The sequence below is a fragment of the Oncorhynchus masou genome, chromosome 1, assembly GCF_036934945.1.
Source record: "Oncorhynchus masou masou isolate Uvic2021 chromosome 1, UVic_Omas_1.1, whole genome shotgun sequence".
NCBI lineage: Eukaryota > Metazoa > Chordata > Actinopteri > Salmoniformes > Salmonidae > Oncorhynchus > Oncorhynchus masou.
The window spans coordinates 41,233,003-41,257,984 of NC_088212.1; the positions used below are offsets into that span (position 1 = coordinate 41,233,003).

The window sequence follows — 24,982 nt, forward strand, 5'->3', positions numbered from 1 at the left end:
CGCAGTGCCCTTGTTTGGGTGTAGGGCCTGATCAGAGCCTGGAGGTACTGCAGTGCCGTTCCCCTCACAGCTCCGTAGGCAAGCACCATGGTCTTGTAGCGGATGCGAGCTTCAACTGGAAGCCAGTGGAGAGAGCGGAGGAGCGGGGTGACGTGAGAGAACTTGGGAAGGTTGAACACCAGACGGGCTGCGGCGTTCTGGATGAGCTGTAGGGGTTTAATGGCACAGGCAGGGAGCCCAGCCAACAGCGAGTTGCAGTAATCCAGACGGGAGATGACAAGTGCCTGGATTAGGACCTGCGCCGCTTCCTGTGTGAGGCAGGGTCGTACTCTGCGGATGTTGTAGAGCATGAACCTACAGGAACGGGCCACCTCCTTGATGTTAGTTGAGAACGACAGGGTGTTGTCCAGGATCACGCCAAGGTTCTTAGCGCTCTGGGAGGAGGACACAATGGAGTTGTCAACCGTGATGGCGAGATCATGGAACGGGCAGTCCTTCCCCGGGAGGAAGAGCAGCTCCGTCTTGCCGAGGTTCAGCTTGAGGTGGTGATCCGTCATCCACACTGATATGTCTGCCAGACATGCAGAGATGCGATTCGCCACCTGGTCATCAGAAGGGGGAAAGGAGAAGATTAATTGTGTGTCGTCTGCATAGCAATGATAGGAGAGAGGTTATGACAGAGCCAAGTGACTTGGTGTATAGCGAGAATAGGAGAGGGCCTAGAACAGAGCCCTGGGGGACACCAGTGGTGAGAGCGCGTGGCGAGGAGACAGATTCTCGCCACGCCACCTGGTAGGAGCGACCTGTCAGGTAGGACGCAATCCAAGCGTGGGCCGCGCCGGAGATGCCCAACTCGGAGAGGGTGGAGAGGAGGATCTGATGGTTCACAGTATCGAAGGCAGCCGATAGGTCTAGAAGGATGAGAGCAGAGGAGAGAGAGTTAGCTTTAGCAGTGCGGAGCGCCTCCGTGATACAGAGAAGAGCAGTCTCAGTTGAATGACTAGTCTTGAAACCTGACTGATTTGGATCAAGAAGGTCATTCTGAGAGAGATAGCGGGAGAGCTGGCCAAGGACGGCACGTTCAAGAGTTTTGGAGAGAAAAGAAAGAAGGGATACTGGTCTGTAGTTGTTGACATCGGAGGGATCGAGTGTAGGTTTTTTCAGAAGGGGTGCAACTCTCGCTCTCTTGAAGACGGAAGGGACGTAGCCAGCGGTCAGGGATGAGTTGATGAGCGAGGTGAGGTAAGGAAGAAGGTCTCCGGAAATGGTCTGGAGAAGAGAGGAGGGGATAGGGTCAAGCGGGCAGGTTGTTGGGCGGCCGGCCGTCACAAGAAGCGAGATTTCATCTGGAGAGAGAGGGGAGAAAGAGGTCAGAGCACAGGGTAGGGCAGTGTGAGCAGAACCAGCGGTGTCGTTTGACTTAGCAAACGAGGATCGGATGTCGTCGACCTTCTTTTCAAAATGGTTGACGAAGTCATCTGCGGAGAGGGAGGAGGGGGGGGAGGGGGAGGAGGATTCAGGAGGGAGGAGAAGGTGGCAAAGAGCTTCCTAGGGTTAGAGGCACTGCATCTCATCTCAGTCCTGGTTCAATTTCAGACTGTATCACAACCGGCCATGATTGGCAGTACCATAGAGCGGCGTACAATTGTCAAAGTGTCGTCCGGGTTTGGCCGGGGTAGGCGTTCATTGTAAATAAGAATTTGTTCTTAACTGACTTAAAATAAAGGTTGAGTAAAAAAATAAATACAGAGAAGCATTGTTGGTCAAACAGTTTTCTAAGAGCCGGCAGCAAGCTGATAGGTCTACTGTTAGAACCAGTAAAGGCTGCTTTACCACTTTTGGGTAGCAGAATTACTTTGTCTTCCCTCCAGGCCTGACGACAAAGACTTTCCTCTAGGCTCAGATATTTAAGATATGACAGATAGGAGTGGCTATAGAGTCTTCTTTTTTTGTTGAGTTTAGCCACATAATTTCTCAATTTGCAGTAAGTCAGCCAGTCAGATGTGCAGCCAGTGTCACGACTTCCGCCGAAATTGGTCCCTCTCCTTGTTCGGGCGGCGTACGGCGGTCGACGTCACTGGTCCTCTAGCCATCGCCGATCCACTTTTCATTTTCCATTTCTTTTGTCTTTGTCTTTCACAACTGGTTTCAATTCCCCAATTACTTGTTCATTATTTAACCCTCTGTTCCCCCATGTCTGTTTGTAAGTAATTGTTTGTATGTAAATTCATCAAGCACAGCATCTGGATGCTCCTTATTAATCACATCAGACCAACAAATATTTTTAACATCATCCACATAAGAGTCACAGCAAAATCTTTTGTATGATCTCTTATATACAATTTTAGGCCCAGCTTTTGGAACGTTGGCTTCCCTGGATATAGCCACTATGTTGTGATCACTGCATCCAATGTGTACGGATACAGCTTTAGAACAAAATTCTACAGTATTAGTAAAAATTTGATCAGTACATGTGGATGATCTTGTTCCTGTAGTGTTTGTAAACACCCTGGTAGGTTGATTAATAACCTGAACCAGATTACATGCACTGGTTACAGTGAGAAGCTTCCTCTTGAGAGTACAGCATGATAAAAAAACAGTCAATATTTAGGTCCCCAAGAAAGTAAATCTCTCTGTTTACATCACATAGACTATCAAGCAATCCACACATCTTATTTAGATTAGAGGACGACCGATTATAATTTTTCAACGCCGTTACCAATACTGATTATTGGAGGACCAAAAAAAGGCCGATACCGATTAATCGGCAGATTAAAAACATATTTATGTATTTGTAATAATGACAATTACAACAATACTGAATGAACACTTATTTTAACTTAATATAATACATCAATAAAATCAATTTAGCCTCAAATAAAATGAAACGTGTTAAATTTGGTTTAGATAATACAAAAACAAAGTGTTGGAGAAGAAAGTAAAAGTGCAATATGTGCCATGTTAAAAAGCTAACGTTTAAGTTCCTTGCTCAGAACATGAGAACATATGAAAGGAGTCTTCAATATTCCCAGGTAAGAAGTTTTAGGTTGTAGTTATTATAGGAATTATAGGACAATTTCTCTCTATACGATTTGTATTTCATATACCTTTGACTATTGGATGTTCTTATAGGCACTTTAGTATTGCCAGTGTAACAGTATAGCTTCTGTCCCTCTCCTCGCCCCTACCTGGGCTCGAACCAGGAACACATCGACAACAGCCACCCTCGAAGCAGCGTTACCCATCGCTCCACAAAAGCCGCGGCCCTTGCAGAGCATGGGGAACAACCACTCCAAGTCTCAGAGCGAGTGACGTTTGAAACGCTATTAGCGCGCACCCCGCTAACTAGCTAGCCATTTCACATCGGTTACACCAGCCTAATTTTGGGAGTTGATAGGCTTGAAGTCATAAACAGCTCAATGCTTGAAGCACAGCGACGAGCTGCTGGCAAACCACACGAAAGTGCTGTTTGAATGAATGCTTACGAGCCTGCTGGTGCCTGCCATCGCTCAGTCAGACTGCTCTATCAAATCATAGACTTAGTTATAACATAATAACACACAGAAATACGAGCCTTAGGTCATTAATATGGTCAAATCCGGAAACTATAATCTCGAAAACAAGACGTTTATTCTTTCAGTGAAATACGGAACCGTTCTGTATTTTATCAAACAGGTGGCATCCATAAGTCTAAATATTCCTGTTACATTGCACAACCTTCAATGTTATGTCATAATTATGTAAAATTCTGGCAAATTAGGCAGCCCAAACTGTTGCATATACACTGACTCTGCCTGCAATGAACGCAAGAGAAGTGATACAATTTCACCTTGTTAATATTGCCTGCTAACCTGGATTTCTTTCAGCAAAATATACAGGTTTAAAAATATATACTTGTGTATTGATTTTAAGAAAGGCATTGATGTTTATGGTTAGGTACACATTGGAGCAAGACAGTCCTTTTTCGTGAATACGCACCGCATTGATTATATGCAATGCAGGACACGCTAGATAAACTAGTAGTATCATCAACCATGTGTAGTTAACTAGTGATTATGATTGATTGATTGTTTTTTATAAGATAAGTTCAATGCTAGCTTGCAACTTACCTTGGCTTCTTACTGCATTCGCGTAACAGGCAGTCTCCTCGTGGTGTGCAATGTAATCAGGTGGTTAGAGTGTTGGACCAGTTAACTGTAAGGTTGCAAGATTGAATCCCGAGCTGAAAAGGTCCAAATCTGTCATTCTGCCCCTGAACAAGGCAGTTAACCCACCGTTCCTAGGCCGTCATTGAAAATAAGAATGTGTTGCCTAGTTAAATAAAGGTGTAAAAAATAATTGCCTAGTTAAATAAAGGTGTAAAAAAATATTATAAATAAAATAACATTTTTTTAAATCGGCCAAATCGGTGTCCAAAAGTACAGATTTCCAATTGTTATGAAAACTTGAAATTGGCCCTAATTTAGATACTGACTGTTAGCACTTGGTGGCCTATAGCAACACCCCAAAAGAAAAGGCTTTAGATGTGCCAGGTGAACCTGCAACCACAACACTTCAATAACAGTTGACATAAGATCTTCTCTAAGCATTACAGGTATATGGCTCTGAATATATACGGCAACACCTACCCTATAAGCATTCCTGTCTCTTCTATAGATGTTTTATGCTTGTATTGCTACTGCTGTATCATCAAACAAATGATCTAAGTGAGTCTCAGTAATGGCTAATATATGAACTTGAACACAATCGGCCTGGCCCTGTCACCTGGGTCGGTGGTGGGTTTTCCAGTCCTAAGGGCATGCTCCACCTCAATCGTCCTGTGTTCAAATCTTCAGTTTCTCGGAGATCATTTCCCTCACTTTGTCCTCAGACTCCGTCCAGGTCTCTTGTGGAGATTCTGCAACTCCGTCCACAACCATGTTGTTCGACCTTGATTGTCTCTCGAGATAATCTGATTTATCCCTCATTGTTGGATTCACATACAGAAATTATGTCATCTCTGAATGACTAACAGATTGCTGTCACCAGTATTGACTCCACCAGTATTTGGACAAAAAACTTGAAGCTATTCTCTTGTTGTTGTAACAACTGCTTGTAGAACTCAAACAGCAGGGGTCTAGACAGCCACAAGCCCGGGACAATCCGTGGTCCCAGCCATAATGGTTAACTTCTTGCGTCGAGCAATCCCGGATCCGGGATTCTATTTATAGCCTCAAGCTCATTAGCATAACGCAACGTTAACTATTCATGAAAATCGCAAATGAAATGAAATAAATATATTTGCTCTCAAGCTTAGACTTTTGTTAACAACACTGTCATCTCAGATTTTCAAAATATGCTTTTCAACCATAGCTAAACAAGCATTTGTGTAAGAGTGTTGATAGCTAGCATAGCTATAAGCCTAGAATTCAGCCAGCAACATTTTCACAAAAACAAGAAAATCATACAAATAAAATCATTTACCTTTGAAGAACTTCAGATGTTTTCAATGAGGAGACTCTCAGTTAGATAGCAAATGTTCAGTTTTTAAAAAAATATTATTTGTGTAGGACAAATCGCTCCGTTTTGTTCACGTTTGGCTATGAAAAAAACCTGTATCCAGTTATAGCCTCAAGCTCATTAGCATAACGTAACGTTAACTATTTATGAAAATCGCAAATGAAATTAAATGAATGTGCTAGCTCTCAAGCTTAGCCTTTTCTTAACAACACTGTCATCTCAGATTTTCAAAATATGCTTTTGAACCATAGCAAAACAAGCATTTGTGATAGCTAGCGTAGCATTTAGCGTAGCATTTAGCGGGCAACATTTGCACAAAAACCAGAAAAGGATTCAAATAAAATCATTTACCTTTGAAGAACTTCGGATGTTTTCAATGAGGAGACTCAGTTACATAGCAAATGTTCAGTTTTTCCTGAAAGAATCTTTATGTAGGAGAAATCGCTCCGTTTTGTACATCACGTTTGGGTACCAAAAAAACCCGAAAATTCAGTCATCAAAACGGCGAACTGTTTTCCAAATTAACTCCATAATATCGACTGAAACACGGCAAACGCTGTTTAGAATCAATCCTCAATGTGTTTTTCACATATCTCTTCATTGATATATCGTTCGTGGTAGTCTCCTTTCTCCGGTGAATCGCTTGGAAAAAGACGTGCAGTTGAAGATGACGCACCAATTTCGACGGAGGACACCGGGCGGACACCTGGCAAATGTAGTCTCTTATGGTCAATCTTCCAATGATATGCCTACAAATACGTCACAATGCTGCAGACACCTTGGGGAAACGATAGATCGGGCAGGCTCATTCCTTGCGCATTCACAGCCATATAAGGAGACAATGAAAAACAGAGCCTCAAAAATCCTACTCATTTCCGGGTTGACGTTTCATCTTGGTTTTGCCTATTGCATCTGTTCTGGGGCACTCACAGACAATATCTTTGCAGTTCTGGAAACGTCAGAGTGTTTTCTTTCCAAAGCTATCAATTATATGCATAGTCAAGCATCTTTTTGTGACAAAATATTGCGCTTACATTTACATTTACATTTAAGTCATTTAGCAGACGCTCTTATCCAGAGCGACTTACAAATTGGTAACATCCAGTGGAACAGCCACTTTACAATAGTGCATCTAAGTCATTTAAGGGGGGGGGTGAGAAGGATTACTTTATCCTATCCTAGGTATTCCTTGAAGAGGTGGGGTTTCAGGTGTCTCCGGAAGGTGGTGATTGACTCCGCTGTCCTGGCGTCGTGAGGGAGTTTGTTCCACCATTGGGGGGCCAGAGCAGCGAACAGTTTTGACTGGGCTGAGCGGGAACTGTACTTCCTCAGTGGTAGGGAGGCGAGCAGGCCAGAGGTGGATGAACGCAGTGCCCTTGTTTGGGTGTATGGCCTGATCAGAGCCTGGAGGTACTGCGGTGCCGTTCCCCTCACAGCTCCGTAGGCAAGCACCATGGTCTTGTAGCGGATGCGAGCTTCAACTGGAAGCCAGTGGAGAGAGCGGAGGAGCGGGGTGACGTGAGAGAACTTGGGAAGGTTGAACACCAGACGGGCTGCGGCGTTCTGGATGAGTTGTAGGGGTTTAATGGCACAGGCAGGGAGCCCAGCCAACAGCGAGTTGCAGTAATCCAGACGGGAGATGACAAGTGCCTGGATTAGGACCTGCGCCGCTTCCTGTGTGAGGCAGGGTCGTACTCTGCGGATGTTGTAGAGCATGAACCTACAGGAACGGGCCACCGCCTTGATGTTAGTTGAGAACGACAGGGTGTTGTCCAGGATCACGCCAAGGTTCTTAGCGCTCTGGGAGGAGGACACAATGGAGTTGTCAACCGTGATGGCGAGATCATGGAACGGGCAGTCCTTCCCCGGGAGGAAGAGCAGCTCCGTCTTGCCGAGGTTCAGCTTGAGGTGGTGATCCGTCATCCACACTGATATGTCTGCCAGACATGCAGAGATGCGATTCGCCACCTGGTCATCAGAAGGGGTAAAGGAGAAGATTAATTGTGTGTCGTCTGCATAGCAATGATAGGAGAGACCATGTGAGGTTATGACAGAGCCAAGTGACTTGATGTATAGCGAGAATAGGAGAGGGCCTAGAACAGAGCCCTGGGGGACACCAGTGGTGAGAGCGTGTGGCGAGGAGACAGATTCTCGCCACGCCACCTGGTAGGAGCGACCTGTCAGGTAGGACGCAATCCAAGCGTGGGCCGCGCCGGAGATGCCCAACTCGGAGAGGGTGGAGAGGAGGATCTGATGGTTCACAGTATCGAAGGCAGCCGATAGGTCTAGAAGGATGAGAGCAGAGGAGAGAGAGTTAGCTTTAGCAGTGCGGAGCGCCTCCGTGATACAGAGAAGAGCAGTCTCAGTTGAATGACTAGTCTTGAAACCTGACTGATTTGGATCAAGAAGGTCATTCTGAGAGAGATAGCGGGAGAGCTGGCCAAGGACGGCACGTTCAAGAGTTTTGGAGAGAAAAGAAAGAAGGGATACTGGTCTGTAGTTGTTGACATCGGAGGGATCGAGTGTAGGTTTTTTCAGAAGGGGTGCAACTCTCGCTCTCTTGAAGACGGAAGGGACGTAGCCAGCGGTCAGGGATGAGTTGATGAGCGAGGTGAGGTAAGGAAGAAGGTCTCCGGAAATGGTCTGGAGAAGAGAGGAGGGGATAGAGTCAAGCGGGCAGGTTGTTGGGCGGCCGGCTGTCACAAGAAGCGAGATTTCATCTGGAGAGAGAGGGGAGAAAGAGGTCAGAGCACAGGGTAGGGCAGTGTGAGCAGAACCAGCGGTGTCGTTTGACTTAGCAAACGAGGATCGGATGTCGTCGACCTTCTTTTCAAAATGGTTGACGAAGTCATCTGCAGAGAGGGAGGAGGGGGGGAGGGGGAGGAGGATTCAGGAGGGAGGAGAAGGTGGCAAAGAGCTTCCTAGGTTTAGAGGCAGATGCTTGGAATTTAGAGTGGTAGAAGGTGGCTTTAGCAGCAGAGACAGAGGAGGAAAATGTAGAGAGGAGGGAGTGAAAGGATGCCAGGTCCGCAGGGAAGCGAGTTTTCCTCCATTTCCGCTCGGCTGCCCGGAGCACTGTTCTGTGAGCTCGCAATGAGTCGTCGAGCCACGGAGCGGGAGGGGAGGACCGAGCCGGCCTGGAGGATAGGGGACATAGAGAGTCAAAGGATGCAGAAAGGGAAGAGAGGAGGGTTGAGGAGGCAGAATCAGGAGATAGGTTGGAGAAGGTATGAGCAGAGGGAAGAGATGATAGGATGGAAGAGGAGAGAGTAGCGGGGGAGAGAGAGCGAAGGTTGGGACGGCGCGATACCATCCGAGTAGGGGCAGTGTGGGAAGTGTTGGATGAGAGCGAGAGGGAAAAGGATACAAGGTAGTGGTCGGAGACTTGGAGGGGAGTTGCAATGAGGTTAGTGGAAGAACAGCATCTAGTAAAGATGAGGTCGAGCGTATTGCCTGCCTTGTGAGTAGGGGGGAAGGTGAGAGGGTGAGGTCAAAAGAGGAGAGGAGTGGAAAGAAGGAGGCAGAGAGGAATGAGTCAAAGGTAGACGTGGGGAGGTTAAAGTCGCCCAGGACTGTGAGAGGTGAGCCGTCCTCAGGAAAGGAGCTTATCAAGGCATCAAGCTCATTGATGAACTCTCCGAGGAACCTGGAGGGCGATAAATGATAAGGATGTTAAGCTTGAAAGGGCTGGTAACTGTGACAGCATGGAATTCAAAGGAGGCGATAGACAGATGGGTAAGGGGAGAAAGAGAGAATGACCACTTGGGAGAGATGAGGATCCCGGTGCCACCACCCCGCTGACCAGAAGCTCTCGGGGTGTGCGAGAACACGTGGGCGGACGAAGAGAGAGCAGTAGGAGTAGCAGTGTTATCTGTGGTGATCCATGTTTCCGTCAGTGCCAAGAAGTCGAGGGACTGGAGGGAGGCATAGGCTGAGATGAACTCTGCCTTGTTGGCCGCAGATCGGCAGTTCCAGAGGCTACCGGAGACCTGGAACTCCACGTGGTCGTGCGCGCTGGGACCACCAGATTAGGGTGGCCGCGGCCACGCGGTGTGGAGCGTTTGTATGGTCTGTGCAGAGAGGAGAGAACAGGGATAGATAGACACATAGTTGACAGGCTACAGAAGAGGCTACGCTAATGCAAAGGAGATTGGAATGACAAGTGGACTACACGTCTCGAATGTTCAGAAAGTTAAGCTTACGTAGCAAGAATCTTATTGACTAAAATGATTGAAATGATACAGTACTGCTGGAGTAGGCTAGCTGGCAGTGGCTGCGTTGTTGACTTTGTAGGCTAGCTGGCAGTGGCTGCGTTGTTGACACTACACTAATCAAGTCATTCCGTCGAGTGTAATAGTTTCTACAGTGCTGCTATTCGGGGGCTAGCTGGCTAGCTAGCAGTGTTGATTACGTTACGTTACGTTAAAAGAACGACAATAGCTGGCTAGCTAACCTAGAAAATCGCTCTAGACTACACAATTGTCTTAGATACAAAGACGGCTATGTAGCTAGCTAGCTACGATCAAACAAATCAAACCGTTGTACTGTAATGAAGTGAAATGAAAATGTGATACTACCTGTGGAGCGAAGCGGAATGTTAACCGGGTTGTTGAAGTTCAATTCGGTAGACGTTGGCTAGCTGTTGGCTAGCTAGCTAGCAGTATCTCCTACATTAAGGACGACAAATAGCTGGCTAGCTAACCTCGGTAAATTAAGATAATCACTCTAAGTCTACACACTCTAAACTACACAATTATCTTGGATACGAAGACAGCAAAGACAACTATGTAGCTAGCTACACTACACTAATCGAGTCGTTCAGTTGAGTGTAATAGTTTCTACAGTGCTAGTAGACGGTGGACGTTAGCTAGCTGCTGGGCAGATAGCAGTGTAGACTACGTTAGGACGACGAAATACGATAATTACGCAATTATCTTTGATACAAAGACGGCTGTGTAGCTAGCTAAGAAGAAATTGCTAAGATTAGACAAATCAAACCGTTGTACTATAATGAAATGTAATGAAAATGTAATGAAAAGTTATACTACCGAAGTGTAGATGCGACCGCTCGCTCCAACCCGGAACCGCTTAAAACGGGCACATCTTTTTATCCAAAAATGAAATAGCGCCCCCATAGATGTAACAGGTTAACCGAGTCGCGGGCTGTGTTCAAGCTCTCAGGAAAACACCACTACCTTGATAGGCAGCTAGCTAGCTGCTACGCCAAACAACTCCTCAGACTCGGCCTTGGTCGGCAGGATCACTGGACAGATAGTTGCGGTCCCAGCAAGTAATGTCAAACGTGTCGCGGGATCCAAACTCAAAAGGTAGCTAGCTAGTAACCAAACTTTTTCGATAGACTTTCCAAAACAACAAACCGAGCTCTCCCTTGTTCCGCATTCAACAGGAAGTGACGAGTTCTTTGTGAGCTCTAGGGCAACGATGTCTACATATAGTTTGTATTTGTTGTCCTGGCTACTGGACATTTTTAGGGACACCATTATTTTTGTCTTCCTGAGATTCACTCTCATGGCCTAAGTCTGACAGAATCTGTGCAGAAGATCTAGGTGCTTCTGCAGGCCCTCCTTGCTTGGGGACGGAAGCACCAGTTAATCTGCAAACAGTCAACATTTGATTTCCGAGTCAAGTAGGTTGAGGCTGGGTGCTGCAGACTGTTCCAGTGCCCTCGCCATTTCATTGATATACAGTATATGTTGAAGAGTGTGGGGCTCAAGCTGCATCCCTGTCTCACCCTACAACCCTGAGGGAACATATATGTGTGTTTATTGCCAATTTTAACTGCACACGCTGTTTGTGTACATTGATTTTATAATGTCATATGTTTTTCCCCAACACCGCTTTCCATCAATTTGTATAGGAGATCCTCAAATTGAATCAAAAGCTTTTTTTAAATCAACAAAGCATGAGAAGACTTTGCTTTTGTTTTGTTTGTTTGTCAATAAGGGTGTATACATTGTCTGTCGTACGGTATTTTGGTATTCTCTCTCTTGCTGTCACTTTCTCTCTCTGCGACTGTGTGATAGAGCACTAGCTGAAAGGTTAGCTAGTTGTGATGCTCTCTTTTTTCCTTATTAAGTTATTGGATGAGTAGATGGCAGATTAATCTGGCAGGCCAGCAGCCTGAAAGGTCACTTTGTAGTTTGTGAGCTCTGACTCATAACTGGAGAAAGGGGCTACTCATACATTGGAGAAAGACTAGTGTTGATTATGTTCTCCAGAGGTGTGTTGTCCAATCCAAATGATGTGTGTGTGTGTGTATATATTTATGTGTGTATACATACCGTAACTATCACTAACCCGTGCTCTGTTTGTGTATGTATGTGTGTGTGTGTGTGTGTGTGTGTGTGTGTGTGTGTGTGTGTGTGTGTGTGTGTGTGTGTGTGTGTGTGTGTGTGTGTGTGTGTGTGTGTGTGTGTGAAGTGTGGCCAAGGCCTTGAAGGTGGCTCTGTATGAGACTCCTACAGGCTGGAGGTTCTTTGGGAACCTGATGGACTCCGGGAGGTGCTCGCTCTGCGGAGAGGAGAGCTTTGGGACAAGTGAGTGTTACTGACTTTCTCTCTACTCCTGTTTGACATTTACATTAATCTGAGCCATACTGCAGCTTGTTAACAGCTAAGTTTGCTCAACTTTCAGTAAAAGCCAGTCTGTTCCTGCAGCATCCATATACAGTACATCACATCCTTAAATAGAGAGGCCTGGTGGGAGTCATCCCAGCATAATACATATGAGGAGATGTGTGTGTGTGTGTGTGTAAATAATCCCCATTCTTCTGCTATAAAAGGAGAGAAGAGCTCTGTGAAACGCCAGAACCCTCTGCCTCTGCTGGCAGCTGCTCAGCACACCGGGAAAAACGTTCTTATTTTCTCTCTCTCTCTCTCTCTCTCTCTCTCTCTCTCTCTCTCTCTCTCTGTCTCTGTCTCTGTCTCTGTCTCTCTCTCTCTCTCTCTCTCTCTCTCTCTCTCTCTCTCTCTCTCTCTCTCTCTCTCTCTCTCTCAATTTCAATTTAAGGAGCTTTATTGGCATGGGGGAAACACATGTTTACATTGCCAAAGCAAGTGAAATCTGAGGAATCTAAGATGGAGAGAGATAGAAAGGGAAAGAGGAGTATGGAGAGAGAAAGAGGGAAGGTGGGAGGGAACAGGAGAAAGAAGTAGAGAAAGTTGAAGTGAGCAGGAGAGAGAGAGGAAAGGAAAGAGAGATGCAGTGGGACAGTAGATAAGGAGGTAATTAAGGGAAAACAGAAAGAGGGGAAATGGAGAGCAGGGGAAAAAAGTGTAAGAGACAGAGATGAATAGGATGGAGTGCTATGTGACTTTGTGCTTTGCTCGACCCATTTAAGGCTAAACGGCTAGAAGGAGCAGCAGTAAATTAGGGCTATGTTCGATCCTCTCTCTCCCTGTCAAAAAGCTACAGCTGGAACTTTTATTCATAAACATTAGTCTGGTCTGTATTGTTTGTCTTCTAATTTACATACATAGAATCCAATTTGAGCTTTGAGATCTTCTCAAACTGCTTCATAAAACCATTACATTGTTGTTGCTCATTATCTTGAAATTGACATAGATTCAAATTGGTGGTTTGTTTGAGATTATTATCATTATTTTTCTCATTCTTCTTCTTATTGTTATACACTACGAGGCAGATGGGGGGAAAGGACTGATCTTGTGATTTTGATCTTGTGATTTTTTTTGTTTTATTATAAAGACATCCAGTGTGTGTGTGTGTGTGTGTGTGTGTGTGTGTGCGTACATGCGCGTGTCCACAACAAAATGTACTTCAATGAAATCAGAAAGACAGAGAGGGGGTGGAGAGAGACAGACAGACAGAAAGACAGAGAGGGGGTGGAGAGAGACAGACAGACAGAAAGACAGAGAGGGGCATGGAGAGAGACAGACAGAAAGACAGAGAGGGGGTGGAGAGAAACAGACAGAAAGAAAGACAGAGAGGGGGTGGAGAGAGACAGACAGAAAGAAAGACAGAGAGGGGGTGGAGAGAGACAGACAGAAAGAAAGACAGAGAGGGGGTGGAGAGAGACAGACAGAAAGAAAGACAGAGAGGGGGTGGAGAGAGACAGACAGAAAGACAGAGGGGGGGTGGAGAGAGACAGACAGAAAGACAGAGAGGGGGTGGAGAGAGACAGACAGAAAGACAGAGAGGGGGTGGAGAGAGGCAGAAAGAAAGACAGAGAGGGGGTGGAGAGAGACAGACAGAAAGACAGAGAGGGGGTGGAGAGAGACAGACAGAAAGACAGAGAGGGGGTGGAGAGAGACAGACAGAAAGACAGAGAGGGGGTGGAGAGAGACAGACAGAAAGACAGAGAGGGGGTGGAGAGAGACAGACAGAAAGACAGAGAGGGGGTGGAGAGAGACAGACAGAAAGACAGAGAGGGGGTGGAGAGAGACAGACAGAAAGACAGAGAGGGGGTGGAGAGAGACAGACAGAAAGACAGAGAGGGGGTGGAGAGAGACAGACAGAAAGACAGAGAGGGGGTGGAGAGAGACAGCGGCGGGGCAGCGGAAATTGGCAACTGTCATTTTCCCAACAGCCGTACAGTGTTCTATTAGGGCCAGACTTATTAAACATTAACTCCACAACAAAGTATGCACCTCTTAGTTTCCACAGGAAACAAAACATAGAACACAACAAAAAATATATGTTAAAAATAAAGGATCAGATGTAAAAGGTACAAGTTGGAACCATATATGGGATGATTCTTTGAAGAACCATACAAAATCCCAAACCGGAAATGTTTTTTGGCCGTCCATGACCGGAATTGAATAGGCCTGCTTTTAACCCTGATTTACATATTTCCCAGGGTGCCTTTAGAGTGAATTTTAGAGTTACCAGTACCACCCATGACTGTGTTTGCAAGTGACAGAGAGATAGTTGTTGCATTCAATGAATCAATGAACATGCAAAAACATAGATATTTAAACAAACAATTATAAAAATCAACTTGCAATAGAGCATGCTGGGAAATATGGTAATGATGGGCATGGTTTTGGTTCAACTCTGGTGATTAACACCAACACTGGGGTTATTTTACACCACTGAATGTTATTTTAACTCTTTATAGTAATGTTTTAACTCAACACTAGAAATGTCCAACTGAAAAATCAACACTAGTTAACACTGGTGAATTTGCTGTGTGCTATGAAAGGGACACATCTGCAGGCTTCCATACATTTTGAGAACCTTTTAGAATTTGGAAGAACTGTAGATATCATGTCCAGAACCCCACTCTTAACTCAAAGGTTCTTTATCGAGCAAGAAACTTAAGAGCCGAGGAAGAACCATTTCATTTGAGAAGCTTTATTTTTTTCAGTGTACTATAGGCCGATTCCGAATTAGCAAATTCCGCCTTTCTTACGCCCGCCTTTCCTATGCACTTCTTAGTAGTTGTTATTCAGACTTATGAAGGTGCATAATGGGCTTTGCAGGCGTGGTTCACTTGCGCACGCTGAATAAATGTCATTCAACCTCTGAAAACCCTCCCACTTGCTGGCCAACAGATTTTCTCTTGGAGTTTTCATTCAATAGGGGTTTCAGTACATTTATCTTAAGCCATCCCTTTAAATATGGTGTACCTTTAATTATAATTTTGCCGACAGACTAGAATACATCGAGAGAATGGGTTCAGAAAATAGGGATCAATGAAAGACAGCCATCGATGCATATTCATCTCAGTGCAGCCTCAAGTGGTAGATAAAAAAAAACTGATTTTGTAGATTATTTAGGCACATTTTTAGGGTTAAGGAAAGTATGTATGAATCATAAAAGAAAACAGGTTTAGAGAGCCTTTATGCACAAAATATATTGATGAATAATACATACAGTGGTTTGATTCATCCTGACAGTTGTCATATTCAAGTTCAAACCGTGAAATATTGGAAGGTGGAAAGAAAAGTGTACAATAGGGGTTGAATAATAGTCCTATGAATGTACCCAAACTCTCACTAGTCATGGAACTGTGATGACAACGATCCAATCATCGTGAACCGTGCGCCAGGCTCTAGGTTTAACCTGCTACGTGTGGTCTGAGTTCCAGAATTAATCAAATAGGCTACATGCCCTAAACTATTGCACAGCATTAGCCTAATATGATCCAGTAACCCTCAGGAACAACTTACACTGATGTGACAGAGGAAAGAAAGGTAAATGCAGGGAATGATGCAAAATGTAAGCTTCAAATTGAAGGAAACAAACATTAAAGGGACTGTTATTAACGTATGTGGGTCTTACTAATGGTGGCTGCCGATAGTGGCTAATATTTAACATGATACAAAATGTTGTTGTTTTTTAAATCAAATGGAGAAACGCCCAGACATTGGCTATAATTATAACATTCTAAAGCTCATACATGAACTCTGCAGGTTTAGCCCTACAGAAGCCTGTAGTTTGGGTGTCCAAAATTCATCCCCCCAAATTATGAGGGCACACAATAAAAAGTCTGGGAATAACGGCATAGCTATTTATAGCCTATTTCACTGTGGCTCATTTTACTTTTTTTCTCCAGGGATCACAAGGAAAACTAATCTAAAACAGTTGCTATGTGTATTTACAATTCCCTTTCCCAATCGGATTACTCATTTACCGAGCTCTTATCAATAGCTCTTATCAAGTTTTTTTTTCCACTTGGAAACAGCACGTTCGTTCCACCTTATTCATGTTTGGTGGTGGAATTATGAGGGAATTACATCAAGGCCAGAATACGGTTTATTTGTAGACACAGCTCTGCCACGCCTTCCTTTCGCAGATCTCCGCCCCGAATTAATAGTGAATAGTGGGTGAATAGTATGTTATTCTCATTCTTAAGTTAAAGTTTTAAAAAATGGGCATAGACAGAAAAGTGCATAAAAAGGGAATAACATTCCATTGTACGCTCGTTTAACTCGAGTTGGAATTGGGGCCTACGTGACTAAAGATATGTTTTATTCCATATACAGTCCATTCGAAAAGTATTCAGACCCCTTGACTTTTTCCACATTTTGTTAAATTACAGCCTTATTCTAAAATGGATTAAATAAATAAAAATCCTGAACAATCGACACACAGTACCCCATAATGGCAAAGGAAAAAAAGGTTTAAAAAAATGTTTTGCAAAGGTATTCAAAATAATTTACATAGGTTTTCAGACCCTTTGCTATGAGACTCAAAATTGAGCTCAGATTAATCCAATTTCCATTGATCCTCCTTGAGATGTTTCCACCTGTGGTAAATTCAATTGATTGGACATGATTTGGAAAGACACACACCTGTCTATACAAGGTCCCACAGTTGACAGTGCATGTCAAAGCAAAAACCAAACCATGAGGTTGAAGGAATTGTCTATAGAGCTCTGAGACAGGATTGTGTCGAGGCACAGATTGAGAGGAAGGGTACCAAAACAAGTCTGACGCATTGAAGGTCCCCAAGAACACAGTGGCCTCCATCATTCTTAAATGGAAGAAGTCTGGAACCACCAAGACTCTTCTTCGAGTTGGCCGCCCGGCCACACTGAGCAATCGGGGGAGAAGGGCCTTGGTCAGGGGGGTGACCAAGAACCGGATGGTCACTCTGACAAAGCTCCAGAGTTCCTCTGTGTAGATGGGTGAACCTTCCAGAAGGACAGCCATCTCTGCGGCACTCCACCATTCAGGCCTTTATGGTAGAGTGGCCAGAGGGAAGCCACTCCTCAGTAAAAGGCACATGACAGCTCACTTGGAGTTTGCCAAAAGGCACCTAAAGACTCTCAGACCCTAAGAAACAAGATTCTCTGGTCTGATATAACCAAGATTGAACTCTTTAGCCTTAATGGCAAGCATCACATCTTGAGGAAACCTGCCACCATCCCTACGGTGAAGTATGGTGGAGGCAGCAACATGCTCTGGGGCTGTTTTTCAGCGGCAGGGACTGGGAGACTAGTCAGGATCGAGAAGAAAGATGAACGGAGCAAAGTAGAGAGACATCCTTGATGAAAACCTGCTCCAGAGTGCCCAGGGCCTCAGACTGGGGTGAACGTTCACCTTCCAACAGAACAACAACCCTAAGCAGACAGCCAAGACAATGTAGGAGTGGCTTCGGGAACAAGTCAATTCAATTCAAGGGCTTTATTGGCATGGAAAACATATGTTAACATTGCCAAAGCAAGGGAAAATGTCCTTGAGGGACCCAGCTAGAACCTGAACTTGAACCAGATCGAACATCTCTGGAAAGACCTGAAAATAGCTGTGCAGCGGCGCTCCCCATCCAACCTGACAGAGCTTGAGAGGATCTACAGAGAAGAATTGGAGAACCTCCCCAAATACAAGTGTACCAAGCTTGTAGTGTCATACCCAAGAAGACTTGATCATTACCAAGGGTCCTTCAAGAAAGTACAGAGTGAAAGGTCTGAATACCTATGTAAATTAGATATTTCGGGGGGGGGGGGTCCTCATAATTTTGCTTTGTCATTATGTGGTATTGTGTTTCGATTGATGAGAAAAACGATTCAATCCGTCTTAGAATAAGGCTGTAACGTAACAAAATGTGGGAAAAGTAAAGGGGTCTGAATACTTTGCGAATGCACATAACTTTATTGTTTGCGTCTTTTATTCTCATCTAAAACCAACAGGTGCGAATTTAGCACTGCAGCTCACACTGAGATCTGGTCCTTAGTGTAGAATAGCCCACCTCAGTTAGAGATCAGTGGCAGTGTGAACAGATTGATCTCGCCAGAGAGAGACGAGCTGCACTTAAAGAGATACCAGTCTGTTTGTGTTAGTACACTCCTTTCTCCCCAGCCAACTTTGTTTTTATTTTTACCTTTATTCAACTTGGCAAGTCAGTTAGAAACTAATTCTTATTTACAATGACGGCCTAGGAACAGTGGGTTAACTGCGGCAGAACGACAGATTTTGACCTTGTCAGCTCGGGGATTCGATCTAGCAACCTTTCAGTTATTGGCCCAATGCTTAGTTGAAGTCGGAAGTTTACATACACTTAGGTTGGAGTCATTAAAACTCATTTTTCAACCACTCCACAAATTTCTTGTTAACAAACTATAGTTTTGGAAAGTCGGTAAGGACATCTACTTTGTGCATGACACAAGTCATTTTTCCAACAATTGTTTACAGACAGATTATTTCACTTATAATTCACTGTTCACAATTCCAGTGGGTCAGAAGTTTACATACACTAAGTTTACTGTGCCTTTACATATCTTGGAAATTCCAGAAATTCATGTCATGGCTTTAGAAGCTTCTGATAGGCTAATTGACATAAGTTGAGTCAATTGGAGGTGTACCTGTGAATGTATTTCAAGGCCTACCATCAAACTCAATTCCTCTTTGCTTGACATCATGGGAACATCTAAAGAAATCAGCCAAGACTTCAGAAAAAAATTGTGGACCTCCACAAGTCTGGTTCACCCTTGGGAGCAATTTCCAAATGCCTGAAGGTACCACGTTCATCTGTACAAACAATAGTACGCAAGAATAAACACCATGGGAACACGCAGCCGTCATACTATTCAGGAAGGAGACGTGTTCTGTCTCCTAGAGATGAATGTACTTTGGTGCGAAAAGTGCAAATCAATCCCAGAACAACAGCAAAGGACCTTGTGAAGATTCTGGAGGAAGCAGGTACAAAAGTATCTATATCCACAGTTAAACAACTCCTCTTATTGACGTAACCTGAAAGGCCACTCAGCAAGGAAGAAGCCACTGCTCCAAAACCGCCATGAAAAAGCCCGACTACGGTTTGCGACTGCACATAGGGACAAAGATCATACTTTTTGGAGAAATGTCCTCTGGTCTGATGAAACAAAAATAGAACTGTTTGGCCATAATGACCATCATTATGTTTGGAGGAAAAAGGGGAGGCTTGCAAGCCGAAGAACACCATCCCAACCATGAAGCATGGGGGTGGCTGCATCATGTTGTGGGGTTGCTTTGCTGCAGGAGGGACTGGTGCACTTCACAAAATAGATGGCTTCAAAAGGAGGAAAATGATGTGGATATATTGAGGCAACATCTCAAGACATCAGTCAGGAAGTTAAAGCTTGGTCGCAAATGGGTTTTCTGAATGGACAATGACCCCAAGCATACTTCCAAAGTTGTGTCAAAATGGCTTAAGGACAACAAAGTCAAGATATTGGAGTGGCCATCACAAAGTCCTGACCTCAATCCAATAGAAAATGTGTGGGAAGAACTGAAAAAGCATGTGCGAGCAAGGACGCCTACAAACCTGACTCAGTTACACCAAGCTCTGACATTTCACATTCTTAAACTAAAATGGTGATCCTAACTGACCAAAGACAGGGAAATTTTACTAGGATTAAATGTCAGGAATTATGAAAAACTGAGTTTAAATGTATTTGGCTAAGATGTATGTAAACTTCCGGCTTCAACTATAGCTGATGTCATATGGTCAACACTTTATCTAAATACTTTACAGTTAACACAGACTATAAGTCACTCTAGATAAGAGTGTCTTCAAAATAACAAAACTTTTACTCATACATTCAGCATATGTGGCCATGCGGAAATCAAACCCACAAACCTGGTTCTACAAGCACCATTTTCCAACCCGACTGAGTGACATCAATATCAGCAATATGAATAGTACTACCAACAGAATGTGTTGTGAGAGAGCTGGCTTCCTGTTCTGTAGAAAGCCATCAGAGAGGCATCCATCCAGTGTTTGTGTGAGAGCCAGAGAAACAAACTAGTGGCTGTTAAAGTCTATGGCTCAGAGTTGAACTGAAGAAAGGGTTCTTGTCAGAACGCCTGTTAGAATATCTGTTAAAAGGCCTATGAAATAAACCTTGTCTTAATCTGTTTTAGCCAAGGAATCCAAGAAAATATCCCATGCTGGTCTAACATCCCACTCTATATGTTTGTAACAGGTAATAACAGGGTTATGAAGGTTTAAAACAGGGTTATAACAAGGTTATGAAGGTTCACGTTCTCCTGGGCTAACTTTTCTCCACCCGTGTCCAGGTTCAGACCACATCCGTGAGAAGGACGGTCTGTGGTCGGTGCTGGTGTGGCTGTCCATGATGGCTGCCAGGAAACAGGGCGTGGATGAGATCGTCAAGGACCACTGGGCCAAGCTCGGACGCAACTACTTCTGCAGGTCACTGCAGTCGATACTCTGCTATGCAATCAATCAATGGACCCCCTCCCCCATTAAAACCATGTCGGTGTCTTGGTGTTGCATAAGGTGTCCGTCCCCCTCTCCTGCCCCGGATGACTCCGTTATGCACCACCCCCCCCATTAGTCTCTTATCTCAGTCTATCCCCCTGTCCCCACCCCCCCCTTCTAGCTCTTATTTTAGCTGCTCCCCCAGGAGAGACCGAGAGACTAGTACTGCCAGTGTTCCCCTTTGTCCAAATACATAATCCTCAATATTCCCACGTAAATGTTCCTAAACCTGACACAGACTTCCCACAGGACACAGAGAGAGATGGAGGGAAATAACCACCTCAGTCTCAACACAGACCAAACTGTTTGGGACTTTGTTTGGGCTTTACTGTGAAGACATAGAAAATGAATGGAGTTTTATATAAGGAATTGTGCAGTGTCTTTAAATGTCAAGGCTCCAACTTGGTTTAAAGAAGCTCTACAATTAATTAAGTGTCTTAGAATGTGTTTGTCTCTATGCTTGTGGTTTCAAGGAGTGTTTGTGTGTCTTTATGCTGCGTTTGTGTATGTGGTTTGAATCGCCGAGCCGACAAGGTGAAAAATCTGTCCATGTGCCCTTGAGCAAGTTACTTAACCCTAATTGCGCCTGTAAGTCGTTCTGGATAAGAGCGTCTGCTAAATGACTAAAACGTTAATGTAATCTGTGCGCGGGCACCTGTGTTCACACCTGTGTATGTGTGTCCCCAGGTTTGACTATGAGGGCGTGGACCCCAGAGCAGCCTTCTATCTGATGAGGGACTTGGAGGGGGTGATCACAGACAAAGCCTTCCCAAGCCAGAAGTTTGCTGTGGGGAACACCGTCTACAGCGTGGAGCGGGCTGATAACTTTGAGTACGTCGACCCTGTGGACGGAACCGTGGTCCGCAACCAGGTCAGTCTACCTGCCCCATGGCTCTGAGAGGAGGGGAAGGAGAGGAGGAGAAGAGGGGAGAGAAGAGGAGGGGAGGAGGGGAGAAGGAAAGGAGGTTTGGTTGTCTATGAGGTCTATTTAATTGGTCACTTTATTAGTCAAAATGTCGGCATATATTCCTCTTCCCTCTATCCTTCTCTCTTTCTATCCTCCTACTCCACACCACCCAGAGTGCATGTGCCCAGAGTGGGGTTCCATGTTTGGGCATGGCTGTCTCGATCCCTCCTCCTCAGCCAGTAAACACACACACACACACACACATCCAGTAGAGCACTGCTTTGCACCAGTACTGGGAGACAGAAACAGGGGAGCTCGACAGGCAGAGATACAGTAGTGGAGTGATATACAACCTCTGGTTAGGAACAGTTGGCCTACTGTTGATGTTGAACATACTTTTGAGTGGTAAACACTTCTCTCCGGTTCTTACTTCTCTGGTTCCCAAATGGTGTGAAGACCCCGCTGGTCACAGTCGAGTCCTGCGTATTTTTTTCAGAAGCAAAGCTATTCAGCACATTAAACCATGTCTATGGCATTGGTTCTGGTGACATGTTGAGTCATGAGAAGACTCCCAAAGTTGTAGGTGGGTCACAGGGCTAAACGGTTTGGGAACAAGTGATGTGCATAAGGCAGTGATGTGACAGTGGCTAATGTTTTGGCGTGGCCTTTATTCTGATTGGTAGACTTGGTTTCGTCTGGGGCTTGTAATGTCATTGGTGGAGGCAGATATGTCTCGGCTGGGGCCTTTGTTGTGATTGGTGTAAAGACTGATGAATCGGAGTCTGTGTCAGCCATCCACACACATCTCAGTAAAGATGATGAGTGTTATAGACAGTCTACTGTTGGTGAATGTAAACACAGACACACACGCCACTGCCCCGCGCCTCCATCATATCCATGTCTGTGAAGCTTACCCTGCGGACTACCTCGTTCTGTCCTGGAATGTGTGGAAACTAGCCTGGCATCGACATTTCTCAGCCTCCAGCCCCAGCTCATAAGACACACACAGACCAACACAGACAAAATAATGACTCGTAAAATCCTGATGGCCACCCATTGGTGTCAGGAGTCTTGGTCTGGGATGTATGATGACATCAGAGATGGAAGCGTGTGTGTGTGTGTGTGTGTGTGTGTGTGTGTGTGTGCGCTCGTGTGTGTTTGTGTGTGTTTAGCTGTACGTTTGTGTATGTGTGTGTTTGCAGTCAGTCACAGTCCCAATCGGGCCTGTGACAGTAGCAGGATCAAACCTGGGCCATCCTTCACTGTCACCGTGAGCTCACAGTGCTCCACAGAGGCACAGCAATTACAGCTAGTAAGTCAGTCAATCAAAAGTGTGACATTCCTCCCCTCCCCCTCCCCCCTCCCCCAGTAAACCCTGCTCCCCCTTGTCCATATTGTTACATGATACATTCCACATAGACACAGGTTTGTGTCAGCTGTTGTCTCTCCCCTCTGCCTGTCTGCTTGTTAGAGGGAGGGCGGTGTCAGCTGTCCAACACATACATATATACACACATACATACATACACACACAAGCATATTTACACACACACACACACACACACACACACACACACACACACACACACACACACACACACACACACACACACACACACACACACACACACACACACACACACACACACACACACACAGACAAACACACACACACACACACACACACACACACACACACACACACACACACACACACACACACACACCGGAGTATACATACATTCTTAAAACAGAGACACAAGCTCACAAATGTTCACACATACAGAGAAACTGTACACATGCTGTGCACATACAAACAAGCACACATGCGCACACACACTTAGACTGGCTGTGATGACATGTCGAGGGAAGAGAGGCTTTACAGAGCTATGAGTGGGTTGTCTCTGTAGCCTGATACTGAATTCTTACCACATAGAAAGATTACACACATACTATTGTACATTGACCCTCTCTCTCCTGACACAAACAAACAACTACATGTACACAAACACAGATAGGGTTGCACTGTAGGTAAGCATACACACAGCAGGGTCAATTCTTACCTTTACTCATATGACTACAGCGACATCTAGTGGATGTCATTTGATACTGCATTAAACAGCACTGACTGTCCTCTGTCTCACTGCCTCTGGACTGTCTGTCTACCTGTCTTAATGCCTCTGGTCAGTCTGTCTACCTGTCTCACTGCCTCTGGTCTGTCTGTCTACCTGTCTCAGTGCCTCTGGTCTGTCTGTCTACCTGTCTTAATGCCTCTGGTCTGTCTGTCTACCTGTCTTAATGCCTCTGGTCAGTCTGTACCTGTCTCACTGCCTCTGGTCTGTCTGTCTACCTGTCTCAGTGCCTCTGGTCTGTCTGTCTACCTGTCTCAATGCCTCTGGTCAGTCTGTCTACCTGTCTCAAAGCCTCTGCTCTGTCTGTCTACCTGTCTTAATGCCTCTGGTCAGTCTGTCTACCTGTCTCACTGCCTCTGGTCTGTCTGTCTACCTGTCTCAGTGCCCCTGGTCTGTCTGTCTACCTGTCTTAATGCCTCTGGTCTGTCTGTCTACCTGTCTTAATGCCTCTGGTCAGTCTGTCTACCAGTCTCACTGCCTCTGGTCTGTCTGTCTACCTGTCTCAGTGCCTCTGGTCAGTCTGTCTACCTGTCTCAATGCCTCTGGTCAGTCTGTCTACCTGTCTCAAAGCCTCTGCTCTGTCTGTCTACCTGTCTTAATGCCTCTGGTCAGTCTGTCTACCTGTCTCAAAGCCTCTGGTCTGTCGGTCTACCTGTCTCAATGCCTCTGGTCTGTCTGTCTACCTGTCTCAATGCCTCTGGTCAGTCTGTCTACCTGTCTCAAAGCCTCTGCTCTGTCTGTCTACCTGTCTTAATGCCTCTGGTCAGTCTGTCTACCTGTCTCAATGCCTCTGGTCAGTCGGTCTACCTGTCTCAATGCCTCTGGTCTGTCTGTCTACCTGTCTCAAAGCCTCTGCTCTGTCTGTCTACCTGTCTTAATGCCTCTGGTCAGTCTGTCTACCTGTCTCAATGCCTCTGGTCAGTCGGTCTACCTGTCTCAAAGCCTCTGCTCTGTCTGTCTACCTGTCTTAATGCCTCTGGTCAGTCTGTCTACCTGTCTCAATGCCTCTGGTCAGTCGGTCTACCTGTCTCAATGCCTCTGGTCTGTCTGTCTACCTGTCTCAAAGCCTCTGCTCTGTCTGTCTACCTGTCTTAATGCCTCTGGTCTGTCTGTCTACCTGTCTCAATGCCCCTGGTCTGTCTGTCTACCTGTCTCAATGCCTCTGGTCTGTCTGTCTACCTGTCTCAGTGCCCCTGGTCTGTCTGTCTACCTGTCTTAATGCCTCTGGTCTGTCTGTCTACCTGTCTTAATGCCTCTG

At 45.3% G+C, this 24,982-nt stretch overlaps 1 protein-coding gene across 3 annotated transcripts in view; it reads left to right on the plus strand.

Annotated features, from left to right (window-relative positions):
• The window catches only part of pgm5 (phosphoglucomutase 5), a 57,349-nt gene that overhangs the window by 24,607 nt on the left and 7,760 nt on the right, over positions 1-24,982 (plus strand). For all 3 annotated transcript variants that reach the window (XM_064971896.1, XM_064971912.1, XM_064971903.1), the window contains exons 7-9: positions 11,941-12,056; positions 20,481-20,616; positions 21,373-21,556. In XM_064971896.1, the coding sequence (XP_064827968.1) occupies positions 11,941-12,056; positions 20,481-20,616; positions 21,373-21,556 (436 nt within the window). The remainder of the gene's footprint in view (positions 1-11,940; positions 12,057-20,480; positions 20,617-21,372; positions 21,557-24,982) is intronic.